Raw genomic sequence first — 12935 nt, forward strand, 5'->3', positions numbered from 1 at the left:
CTGGCATGCTGCAGTCCATGGGGTCGCAAAGAGTTGGACACCACTAAACTGAACTGAATCTGGAGTTTGATCAAACTTTATTGAGTTAGGGGAGGATGGGTTAGTATGCAGAAGCGCTAGTGTGGCAGGTTTTGATTGGAGGGCATTAGAACTTGGCCATTTAAGGTATGGTCTTCCTGGACAATGGACCTTTCACTTTTCAAAGTGTTCAGGTTATGGTTATGTCCAGGTTCTTTTGATTCTATGTCAGGGAGGAGGGGTGGAGGTGGAGAAACTTTGATTTCAGGCATTATTAGAGGTTAAAAATTTTCTCCTCTGCACACGCTCTGGGCTGCATTTGTGGTTTTGTTCTGTTGTCTCTGAAGAACAACTCACTATCTTGGTATCAACAGAGGAGGGCCAGTTTGGGCTGGCTCTGCAGTTACAAGGCCACAAACTAAACAAATGTGAATGGCAGCTCAGGGTGTTATTTGTGAAGGTCATTTTGAGCTGAACAGATACTCAGAAAGGAGAGGCATAACTCCAGGGAGGGGGTTAGGCAGTTTCAGCCCTTGACTCATCTTCCTCTTTTTTAAATAAAGACTTTCTTTTGTAACAGGGCCTCAGGATGGCCTTGCTGAATGTCTTGGCAGAGGGAGAAACACTGGGAGAGAAGCCTGGATTCCCACAAAGGAAAGAGTGGATTCCACTGCAGACAAAGTGTTGGAATATTCATGTTTGGCTAGGTAAGGCCAGCTAAGAAATGGGGGCTTAAGCTCCCAGCCCTAGGATAATGAGATTAGTAGGAAAGGTGTCCCCCACTGACAATGACACAGGACACGCACAGTTCTGCTCACATCTGGCACTTTATTCATGAGGAGCTGTGGTCTGGGAAAGGGGAGGCTGGGATGGATAGGACCAGCGCCCACCTCAGGGGATTTTCCTGGACATCAGGCATTCCTCCACGTAGGTTTAGAGGGAACACCTTCATGGGCAAAATCCCTGGAGAGCAGCGCTGACCGCCAAGCAGCAAGGGTGGGAGGGGCACCCTAGGCAGAGGCCCCCTGGGACAGCAGGGTTTCAATGTCAGGCTCGATGTCGATGGTCAGAAAGCGGCGGCTGTACCTGCGCACGGGCACACCGTCTGGGCCCACCAGGAACTTCTCGAAGTTCCAGGAGACGTCGTTGCGGCACACCGGGGACCAGGTGATGAACTTAGGGTCGGTCATGAGAGCAGTGGCGTCGTCACTTGGCGTGGGCAGAACCTCCCGAAGGAAGGCGAAGAGCGGATGCGCCTTCTCGCCATTCACCTCGCACTTTTCGAAGAGCATAAAGTTGGGCTCGAACCCGCCGCCTGGTCGGACGTACTTCAGGCAATTCAGGATCTCCTCGTTCTTGGCGTTTTCCTGCGAGAGGGGAGAGCAGCTGGGAACCAGGGCTGCGAGGGGGAAGGGAAGCCTAACCGCAAACCTGGAGTTTTCCATGAGTCACCCGACTGTGACCTTTGTTGCGTAACTCCAGGGTGGATTTGAACCTCAGCCGGGAAAAGCGTCGGAGTGCTGCGAGGCGAAGGCCCGCCTCTCCGCGCCCTGGGACCCGGCGGAGCACCAGCGGGCGCTCCTAACCCGGGTAGCACGCCCACCCCCGCTCCGCCCGGTTAGGCGCACCTGATGCCCAAACTGGTTGCAGGGGAAGCCGAGCACGACCAGGCCCCGGGGTCCAAGGCGCCGCTGCAGGTCATTCATCTGGGTGTAGTCCCGCACCGTTGTGCCTCAGAGCGATGCTACGTTCTCAATGAGCAGCACCTTGCCCCGCAGGGAGGACAGGTTGAAGGGCTCCCCGCCGGCCAGAGGGCGCGCGGAGAAGGCGTACACTGTGCGCGGGGCTGCCGCCGCCAGGGCGGCCGCCGAGCGCTGAGCGGCGCACATGGTATCCGTTTCCGAATCCAGAGCAGAGCGCCGCGGACTTGAAGAACAAGGGGGTTGGGAAGCGCCTGCTTTTAAAAGGCGGGCGACCGGGGGGGTCACGTGGTGCAGGCACTTTTCCGGCCGCGGCTCCTCCCTGCCTGGGTCCCGCCTCATCCGGCCTCCGGCCCCCAGCTGCGGGCCCACGGGGCGGGAGGGTGCGGCCGTGCCGGATGCGGACACCGCCCAGACCGTGCGGCGGCGCGGGCGCGTTTGGTCCAGCCCAGGGAGTGCAGCGCGGGCACCGCGGTAGTGGCCCGAATGATTCCCGCCCAGGGCCCAGACGGGCTCCGGATTCTTTCTCAGTGGTTCTTCAGGGATTGGACCTGGCCCCGGGAGGGTGACCAGCAACAGGAGCGTGTGCTGTCTGTGGCTGCACAGCCCACCCCGCCTGTGCTGTATCACTACTCCTGAAGAACGAGCCCTATTGGCAGGCGCGGGGATGGTGCAGTTGGCGGCGTCTGGGAACTTTGAAGGTTAAATTGCAGGAGGGTGGGCAGTGCTGCGGAGAAGGGGGCAGGCAGTCAGGGATGGGACTGCAAAAGCCAGCTTTCTCCTAACCTTGCATTCTGGCGCTACCCTAGACTGTGCTCTCATCCTAGCCTCCGGTGTTCCGCCTACTTTGACACCCCCAGCGCAGCACTGCCTTTACACAGGGTTTCTGGGGTCACTGTTAAGGCCCTGCTCCAGACTCCTGGAGGGGAGCCCAAAAGCATGCAGGGCCAAGGAGACTGAAGTGGATTTCAGACCATCCTCGTACCTAGTCAACTTCATCTGGAGCTCAGGCTTGCCAGTAAAAGACACTGAGAATGGACAGGTAGTAAGAAGAGGACAGTATCACACTCCTGAGATTTGTATGGAAGAATGACTGCTTGGAATACCTCCTACTCCTCAGTAGGCTGTATTCCCTACTCCACCCGCCTCTGAACGTGAACGTGACAAAATACTCATTCCCACCTCCTTGGCTGAAGTCAGGTTAGTGCCGGTTTGGGGGAGTGGGTGGGCAAGCTGGTACTTTGCCCCCTGAAGGAAAGGTGAGCTAGGCAGAATTCATCCTCCCACTCCCAGCCCTGGAGAGAGCAACACAAACACCAGGATACAGGAAGTTTAGAAAACTGCCTTTATTCTATTAGTAGTTGGAAAAATTAACTGGTACAGAAAAAAAGTTTAGTCAGCTGGAGAGGAGAGAGAAACTGAGGGCCGCCCAAGAGAACTGGCGGCTCCTCTGGGAGGGAACCTGGATACAGTGAGAAGAAAGAGCACTGTGAACTACAGAGCCAGACCCTGCAGTCCAGGTGAGACAGGTTATGCCACCTTCTGAGTGTCTAAGTGCCTCAAGCAGAAGACTGAATTCTTACTTACTTAGCCCAGCTCTGGGGAAGGGGGTACTGGAACATGTGGGGCCGAAATGGGGGGACATGGCCATCTTTTATCCGAGAAACTGACAAAACGGGAATTTAAAAAATGAATTTTCCATCTGACTTTATTTTCAAATACACTTTCTTTAAAAAAAAAAAAAAAAAAAAACCAATACACTTTCTGTGAAGATGACAAATATCAGTATTAGGAAATCCAATTATACAAAAAATACTACATCTAGTCTGGGGTAGATATATTTATTTTTGGTAACATACATTAAGCGGCACTAATTACACAGTAACTATAAGGTAACTAACATGAAACCACAGAACTGTAACTTTACCACAGCTGCGTGGATTTGGGCCTTTCTGGCTGAGCACATTTTCAAAAAACTGGATAGCCACCCAGAGCTATGCCAATGAAATCTGTTAAAAGGAGTAAAGCTCTGAAGTGGTGACTCACCAGAGTACCTTGCAGCTGATAGATGACAGACAGGACATGTTAGTTATAAAGTAGTTACAGCCTAATTCACAAAAGTTACCAATGGTTTCTCTTTCTAGAAAGAAGCAAGAAGTTAAGAAATTCCTTGAATTAGCGCCTGGTGTGTCAGGTGGGAGTGCAGAGGAGGGCTGTTAAGAGCAGTGTCAGAAGGACCCTGGTGGGTCAGGTGGGTTGGACATCATTAATAATCATGGTTGGCTTCTAAATACTGGTAGCAAGATGACTTCTGATTTGTAATCTTAGGTAAATTATAGATAAATGAAAAAGGCCAGTAATCATACACTAAGATTAATAAACAGCACTTCAAAATTAACCGCATGAGGGCTGTGCTTGCAGCAGGGGTTTCACAAGACAAGGCACCCAGATTTTTTCTTCCCACGTCTGGCTTGCAGAGCAGCTCTCGTGGCCATTTCAAAAACCTCCCTCACTCCATCTTTGGTCTTTGCTGAACACTCCATGTACCCAAAAGCACCAATCCTGTTTGCCATATCTCTGCCTTCTTCGGGTTTTACTGGCTCCTAGCAAAGAGAAGAGAGCACTTTAGTTAACAGTGTTACATATAGTAAGTAGGTGCAGAGCATTTTAACTCCGCTAAAAGACTTCAGAAGCCAAGGTGTCAGCCCCATCACTTTTAAAAGGCTATTAGGGGCTCTCTGTTTGGACTCCCAGGTTGCCTGATCCTTCAGTTGCCACCAATTTATCTCTAGCCTCATGTATACGAAGGTAATAACTGGACAGGGAGACTGAGAGCTTGATAAAGCTCCTGCATCTGACACACTGACTACTGCTGTGATGGTCCCTTCTCAGGGAGGCAATCTGCACGAGAGAGGTCCCATCTTACAGGACTAGGGAGCCTTAGGGACCCTCTGTGCAGGCCTCAGTCCATGAGGCACAGACAGAGGCTTCTGGGACTCTCTCTGAAACAGCCTGGCCTATGTGGGTTTCTGCCTCGTTCCCTGAATCTCCCATCGTGGGTCCAGGGTCCCCAATGCTACAGAAGACAGAGCCCCACCCCAGACCCACCTGCTTCATCTTGGCCAGCTCCCGCCTTGTGTGCTCGTCGTTTCGAAGATCCTTCTTGTTCCCAACCAGGATGATGGGCACGTTGGGACAGAAATGCTTGACTTCCGGAGTCCATTTTTCTGGTATGTTTTCTGAAAGCAGCAAAATACACATAATTATCTTGAAGAATCTCCAGAAGCCCTAGTTAAATTGTGAAGAAACTTCAGAATCATGCTGGACATATAATGGAATTTCACTAGTTTCAAAACCATGAAAAAGCAAAATCTAACCCCCTTTCTCTTAAGCACAGAATCACCAGCTTTTCTCAGTCATACCAAGGAGCTCATCTCCTGCAGGTGGTGCCAGGTGAAGGCTACAGAGGAGCAAAGGATTCAGAACACGGGGTGGCTCCACAATGGTGCCCCCTGCCCCACCGGCCAGCCATCCACGTCACTGTTGGATGATTCTGACCACAGCTTACAGGAGTCCCCATTCTGCGGCTGTGGCTACAGCTAGCCCAGGGTTCACACACTTTCTCTACACCTTACTCATGGGCCTTCAGAATGACCTACCCTTGGGTTACTGGAATTTCAAAGGGCTTCAGTGGCTTCTGAAAATGAATCATGACCAGTTGCAGCTTCTTGCCAATACTAATTTAGATAAGGTGGCCTGAGTTCAACCTCCCACACCCACCACCTTGAGCATCTCAGAGTCAGGGATGACGTTACAAAATGGAGATAACTAAGACTCCACATGAGGTTATTCTGATTCAATGTGTACAGCATACTTAGTACGATGATCATTTAAATGGTACTGAACATAATTTGGCACTATGTTTTAGGCGTAAACTGTTCACTCTCTGACTTCAACACCAAAAGGCAGGAGTTACAATATGGAAAGATGCCCTGCCTTCTGGCTAGAATGTAGAGAAATTATATGAGTAAGGTCAGAAAACTCAATTCAATGCTCCACTCCTCAGCCCACAAGACAGATACTTTCCTCCTTTGCTAGAGCAGCTACAGCAGCTACAGTCAATCACTAATGTTACAACTTAAAACTCAAAGCCTTATTCTAGAACAAAGGGGTCCTTAAGAACTGCAGAGCAATAAAGACACAAGGGCCAGCATATCTGACACTGAAGCCCAACAGCCTGGGTGGTCAATCTTGCTCCTGGCTCTGCACCCTGTGGTCAGTTTTCAGTGAAGCTGCAACAGTGATCACTTTAAAGAGTAGGTGAGATCACACACATCTCTCTTGTGTTCAAACCATCTGAGAGTTCCCATCTCTCTCATGATCAAAGGAGAGGTCCACACCATTAACCACATGGCTCTGCAACCCTCGCTCTCTGTACAGCACAGCACACTGGACTCCTTCCTTCCACCTGGGGAGTCTTTTGTTGGCCTCTCTCACCCATGCTCAGAGGTCTCCTTTTCAGTGAGGCTCCTGACCAGCAGCATGTGGTCATCTTCTAACACTACATACTACCACAGCCTATTCCATTTCCACCACCATGAATGTTATTTGTAACCTTTCCTGCTATCAGATTTAGATTCTGGCTCTTCTGTCTCTATCTAGAATATAGGTTCTATAAGTAGGTGCTCAATAATTATTTGCTAAACATACAAAATTATTACTCTAATAGTCTCCCCACCTCCAGAATCCAGGACATGTAAAATAAAATGAACTGCCTCTCTTATGTTCACTTTTCATGAATAATTTTAAAATTTAATTTTTTTACCTTTTAATTCAGTAATGGCAATCACCTATAATTGCTCCTACTCTCAAAGTAATCTGATCATATCAGGACACATCACTTTACACAGATTTACAGTGGAGTGCTTTGGATGTCCTTGTGAATTCCATTAATTCTTATCTAGATCCAGAGTCTACTTTTATAAGTCAAGTTTTACTGGAACAGAGCCAAGCTCATTCATGGATATATTTTTTATGACTGCTTTTGTGTTACAACAGTATAGCTGAGTAGTTATGGCAAATTCAGGAAATGCAACAAGAGAACACACGGCTGACAAGCCTAAACTATTTACTATTTGGCCTTTTACACAGGATCGGCCAGCAACAGGGCTGAAACCTGCACACCAACATTCTGATTGCTGATCAAACTTGTTATTCTACACCCAGACTCTGGGCTATGGTCTAACATCCAACCATACATAAAAAGCAAACTGCAATGTTTGGTTGACATTAGCTTTTCATTTTCTTGATATAAACTTTTGAGTTCCCAAGACACATTTTACTGGGGCAAACTACCAGTGGAATTCTCTGCTACTCCCTAGCCAAAATGAGAGAACTTTTAAAAGGCCCTTGGCAAAACTAAGGTAACTAAGGTCAGCAAAGGGGCCCTACCTACCTATGATACTCCTGCCAAGACCACCAGTGAAGGCACAGCATCAGCCCCACCCCACCCCCAGGTGTATCCTGAGAGGGAGCTCAATCTCCCTCTGCTTTCTACCTCTGTGTTCCTCCCTAGAACCTGCTCTCTGGGTGAGGGGATAGCAAAAAACAAGTCACAGTAAACAGACAAGAGGTCAAAAGCAGAAGATTTCTTGAGACCAGGAGATATACAGTGTTCAAAAAAAAAAGTAAGACAGAATAAGAGTAATATTTTGCTCTGAAGGTACTCTTGTCCCTCAAGGATTATACCCTAGATGAGGCGGCAAAGGGTGCACACTCCTCATTCCTACAGGATTTAGGCAAAGTTCATCATGTGTGTGTTTCAATGGAAGGTGTCCATTTTCTCTCTAAAGTTCAGCCTCAAGGGCCTCCGCAGAGTCCCACCAAAGGAAGCCAGATTAATTTGAAAACCGAAACTAAAACACAACTGTTGAACCAAAGTGAGACAATGGCAGGCAGTACCCACAGTCTCAGTCCTGGGAAGTATCACACAGGAGGCTCCATCTCAACTTGGTTCCTTGGGCTGCATGACGCTGAGCAAACGGATCTAAGTCTCAGAGCACCCCTCAGTATTGTCATTTACGTGAGTACAAGAAGGACACACAAAGAGTCACTCCACCCTAACCCCCCAGGAACAGCCCAGGCCACCAGCCAGCCCTCAAACTGTCATCTGTGGTAATAATGACAGTGTCTTTGCCCCATCCACTGCCCTGTTAAAACAGGGCACCACAGCACCGAGCAAGACGTTTTATCATCTTTAGTACAAACCGAAAGCAAGTTCTGTTTCAGGCCCCGGTGCTGTTTTGCAGAATAAGAGATCAGCATCTTTCACACATTTTTTTTTTCTTTGGAGGAAAGCAGCTTCTGTAACATGTGACCAACTGAGCTAGTGTAATGTCAGGTTTAAGTCTCTATCCACTAGCTGAGGGGCTTTATATAAAAAAGGGCTAAAGCAGGGGTTTAAAAACACCACTAGGAATCAGCAAATCATCAGTCTAGATGTTGGGAGGCAGCAGGCTCAACATTAAGTACTGAAAAAAGATGTGGACACCCAAAAAAAGCCTTCCCCAAATCTCAGTCCAGAAAATAGCTTTGGGGAATGCCCTGGATATCCAGTGGTTAGGACTCCGTGCTTTCACTGCTGAGGGCACAGGTCCAATGCCCTGGTCAGAGCATGCTGCATGCCCACCCCCAACCCCTGTCCACTTTAAAAAAAGAAAGGAGGGCAAAAAATAGCTTTCTATTGGAACCCACCTACTTTACAAGGTGAACATGGCAGTCAAGGGAGACCAAAGCTGAAAAGGGATTCAGGGCTCAGGGTCTACAGTCCTGAGACTCTAGGACTCTGGCCACTTATGATCTCCTCTGAAACTCATGTATGCTTTTCAGCCACTTGATGTCCAGAAAGGACCTGAGAAACCAAAAACTGACCACCACACAGGCAGCGACAAACGTCAGGCTGCAGGGCTACTCACCTAAACTATCAGGGCTATCAATGGAGAAACACATCAGTATAACGTCGGTATCCGGGTAGGAGAGAGGCCTCAAGCGATCATAATCTTCCTGCCCAGCTGTGTCCCATAAAGCCAACTCTACCTATGACAGGAAAAATGAACATAAGAGTGCAGGTTAATCCCACTACTTACTTTCAGAAGAAGTGAAACCACTGTACCTTCAAATGATAGACTGTCCACATAGTAAAATACAAAAATGGTCAGTTTTATTAGTGTCAAGTCAAAAGTAATTTTGTAGCTTATAAGTACTTATAAGTACACAAATAACATTCTACAGAGGAAAGAAAGTGAATGAACCATCCCACCAGGTATACAAGGCAAGACAGGGAAAAACCAGAACAAGTAACTTTTCTTAATACAGTCTCACTCAACCATTTCCTTACCTTGTCTCATCACTCTGCTCCAATGAGGAAACAAGATTGTATCTGAATTGATGGATAAGAAAAGTGACCATCCTGGGTGTTGGGCAAGGTCTGAGCTGACAGGAAAGGCCTATGGCTCTGCTTTTACTGCTCAAAAAAAATGTCTCAATGAAAGCATCATATAGATAGGGGGTACTCCTTTCACCTTGGGAACCTGTTCACTTTCCAGTGGGAGGAGGGGCAGACACCTGGACTTGGACAGGACTCCACCACCCCCACGCCTGTCAGGGACTGTACTCAGCCCAGTCACTTCTTACAGTCACAGTGGTTTTTAGCTCTTGTGGCCCAAGGAGTTCTCCCTCCAATGCCTCGAGTAGCCTTCTCCTCCTAACACCTTCAGAGTGTTCAGTATCTAAATATTATTCCTACCTTAAAGTTGATGGCTAATTATTTCTTCCACCCTCAACCTCTGCCCCAGGATGTGTCACTCACAACTTCAAGTCCCACTGTGCCTCTGTCACGCATATTACCATCAGCTTGGTACAGGAATCCATAATATATTGATGCCCAACCCTCACAACCGGTCTGACCTCAGGATGCTACAGCTCATTCTCTCACAAATCCCACTCCCCTGGCACCCCCACACCTCATGAGCATTCAGTCAGACAGAAGAGCTAACTCTGTCTCCTGATAAATGATTCCAGGGTGCCAAGCCTGTCTCATGTCAGGGCCTTTCCATTTTTGGCACACCTATTCCCTGGCCCATAACCACCTAGAATCCTGGATGGCTCCCTGGGATCTGTGGGTGCATACTCTTATGAGAACATTCGCACGAGGCGCCCTCTCTCACCCTGGGATACTGACTTGCTCTGAGGTAGGTAGCTAGGATATGATACCCTCTTCCAGATCGAGTACCCTTTTTTCAGGGTTCCTCTCCCTGGTTCAAGGGCTTTCATTTTGCCAGGGTCAGGCACAGCAAGAAAGATATTCACTGATCATTCCTCAAGGTTTGTAAGTCAAAATCCCTATACTTCTTAAGGGTAAAAAGATCCTGGTCATTCCAAGACCCCAAGGCAAAGATGATGCTTCCAAGAGGACAGAAGAGCCAATAGTACCCCCCAAACATATACTGCCACAAATGGAAAAGACTTTCCCAACTTCTGACTGCAGACACATAGCAACCAACAGCTGTCATTCTCTAAATGACAAGATAAACATATAAACAATATACACAATATAAACTTATAAACAATATACATTCAGTACACCTTTTGAGAAATGTGCTATGAAAACACCAACCTAAACCTGTTTGTTTCCTTCAAGCCACTGGGTCTTTCTGTGTATGTGTGTGTGTGTGGGGGGGGGGGGGGGGGGGCGCCCGGGGCGGGGGCTATCTAAATTGGGTGAGAGGTCTGGTATGTGACAGCAGGCCCAAATTTTCACCAGCTTGTCAGAATTGGGCCCTGTCTCTACACAAAACCAATCTTCCTATGAAGCCCACAGAAACCTGTACCCAAGCATCCACTCAGAGAACTGACTGAAAGTTGAATTGGCAACACTTATGGGCTACCTGCAGGGTATAGGACCCAGACAAAGTTCTCTTAGGCACGAATTCATTGTGGTTTTTTTCATCCATTCGTGACCAGAAGGGCGCCATGGGGCTCCTGATGGCCTGAGAGCAGCCACTGTGGCCCACACGGCTACTGGGGACACTATAATAGGGGGTGTTGAATATGTTCTTGTCCAGTCCAATATGTCAAGTGCTTTGGTGCTTCCAAATGCCTTCAGTCACTTCACAGACCCTTGCTGTCAACCGTAAAATGGCTTAAACCACTTTACAAATCAAAGTGGCTCCAAGATTAGACAGCTTACTCATGGTCATAGAAGTATCAAGGCATCCTGTAATGACGAACCCTAGAATTCGAAGCAGCTGGCCTAATGTGCTTTCCACACACAGTCCCACAAAACGAGGTTAGGTAGTACTAGGACAGAAAGGGACAGCAGGAAAGCAAGAACAGGAGAAGGAAGAAAAAAGACAGAATTGTGGAAGCCAATAAATTAGGTGCTAGCACCATGAGACATGTGACTGAATGCCTAAGAGGACTGTGTTGGAAAATAGCCCGTTGTTCTACTTTTCTTTTCAGCTAACCCATTTGCAATGAGAATTTCATTTCTCTTCAAAAGATGGACAGGGACCTGGATATTATTTTGACAACAAAAGGGAGGAGAAGAGGGAGAGACAATTCTAATTTCAGCAGTTTTGCTCCAGTCTTGCTGGTGGGCTTTCAGGGCAGACAGGAGGAAACACTGTCCTCACTGCCAGTGACAAGTAACTGAAGCAAATGCAGCAGCCTGTTTATGTTAAAGTCAAAAGACATTAAAAAAAAAAAAAAAAACCCAAAACCTAAATGTGAGCATGTTGTTTAAATGTCACACTGTTGCTGGTACAGAGCCGTACAACCCTTTGAGAAGCATAATCAGCAAGAACACATTGACCTAGTAATCTCAAACTTCAGCACTTAATGAAATACTATGACAGAACCATCCATACAAAGGTTCATTTTAGTATTAACCATTTGGCAACAAACTAAATTTCAAATATAAAAAAAGCTGGAAAGAACAAATATTCTAAGGCTTCCTCATGTGAAATACGCATGAATGTGGACATAATCTAGATGATAATAATTTAAAATGAATAAAATTGGACTAAGCAAGAGAGTTCCAGGAAAACATCTACTTCTGCTTTACTGACTATACCAAAGCCTTTGACTGTATGGATCACAACAAACTGTTGAAAATTTTTAATGAGATGGGACCACCAGACCTGCCTGCTGAGAAATCTGCATGCAGGTCAGAAAGCAACAGTTAGAACTGGACCTGAACAACAGATTGGTTCCTAATAGGGAAAGGAGTATGTCACGGCTGTATATCGTCACCCTGCTTATTTAACTTATATGCAGAGTACATCATGAGAAACGCTGGGCTGGAAGAAGCACAAGGTGGAATCAAGACTGCTGGGGAAAATATAAATAACAGATATGCAGATGACACCACCTTATGGCAGAAAGTGAAGAACTAAAGAGCCTCGTCATGAAAGTGAAAGAGGAGAGTGAAAAAACTGCCTTGAAGCTCAACATTCGGAAAACTAAAATCATGGCATCCAGTCCCATCACTTCATGGCAAATAGATGGGGAAACAACAGAAAGAGCAAGACTTTCTTTTTGGGGGCTCCAAAATCAATGCAGATGGCAACTACAGCCATGAAATTAAAAGAAGCTTAGTCCTTGGAAGAAAAGCTATGACTAACCTAGACAGAATATTAAAAATCAACAAAGGTTCGTCTAGTCAAAGCTATGGTTTTTCCAGTAGTCATGTATGGATGTGAGAGTTGGACTGTAAAGAAAGCTGAGTGCCAAAGAATTGATGCTTTTGAACTGTGGTGGTGGAGAAGACTCTTGAGAGTCCCTTGGACTGCAAGGAGATCCAACCTGTCCATCCTAAAGGAAATTAGTCCTGAATATTCATTGGGAGGACTGATGCTGAAGCTGAAACTTCAATACTTTGGCCACCTGATGCAAAGAACGGACTCATTTGAAAAGACCCTGATGCTGGGAGGGACTGAAGGCAGCAGAAGGGGATGACAGAGGATGAGATGGTTGAATGGCATCACCAACTCAACGGAAATGAGTTTGAGTAAACTCCAGGAGTTGGTGATGGACAGGGAAGCCTGGCGTGCTGCAGTCCACAGGGTTGCAAATAGTCAGACACAACTGAGCGACTGAACTGAACTGAAAAGGCAAGAACAGATTTCTCATTTTAACTTTTTGTTGTTGTGTACTGAA

General features: G+C 47.2%; 2 protein-coding genes across 2 annotated transcripts in view; both read right to left on the minus strand.

Moving 5' to 3' along the window:
• Positions 1 to 826: 826 nt before the first annotated feature.
• Positions 827 to 1997, minus strand: GPX1 (glutathione peroxidase 1). Its single transcript, XM_027522901.1, has 2 exons — positions 1647 to 1997; positions 827 to 1385 (listed from the first exon to the last, which is right to left on the minus strand). Exons 1-2 carry the CDS (start codon positions 1905 to 1907, stop codon positions 1029 to 1031), a joined length of 618 nt encoding a protein of 205 aa, XP_027378702.1. The 5' UTR covers positions 1908 to 1997; the 3' UTR covers positions 827 to 1028.
• A 1043-nt stretch (positions 1998 to 3040) lies between these two features.
• RHOA (ras homolog family member A) overlaps positions 3041 to 12935 on the minus strand; it is a 50365-nt gene continuing 40470 nt past the window's right edge. The window contains exons 4-6 of the mRNA XM_027522905.1: positions 8693 to 8813; positions 4827 to 4957; positions 3041 to 4321 (exon numbers count right to left, since the gene is read on the minus strand). Coding sequence (XP_027378706.1) covers positions 4148 to 4321; positions 4827 to 4957; positions 8693 to 8813 — 426 coding nt within the window. The 3' untranslated portion in view covers positions 3041 to 4147. The remainder of the gene's footprint in view (positions 4322 to 4826; positions 4958 to 8692; positions 8814 to 12935) is intronic.

Source organism: Bos indicus x Bos taurus, chromosome 22 (genome assembly GCF_003369695.1).
Source record: "Bos indicus x Bos taurus breed Angus x Brahman F1 hybrid chromosome 22, Bos_hybrid_MaternalHap_v2.0, whole genome shotgun sequence".
NCBI classification, from domain to species: Eukaryota; Metazoa; Chordata; class Mammalia; order Artiodactyla; family Bovidae; genus Bos; species Bos indicus x Bos taurus.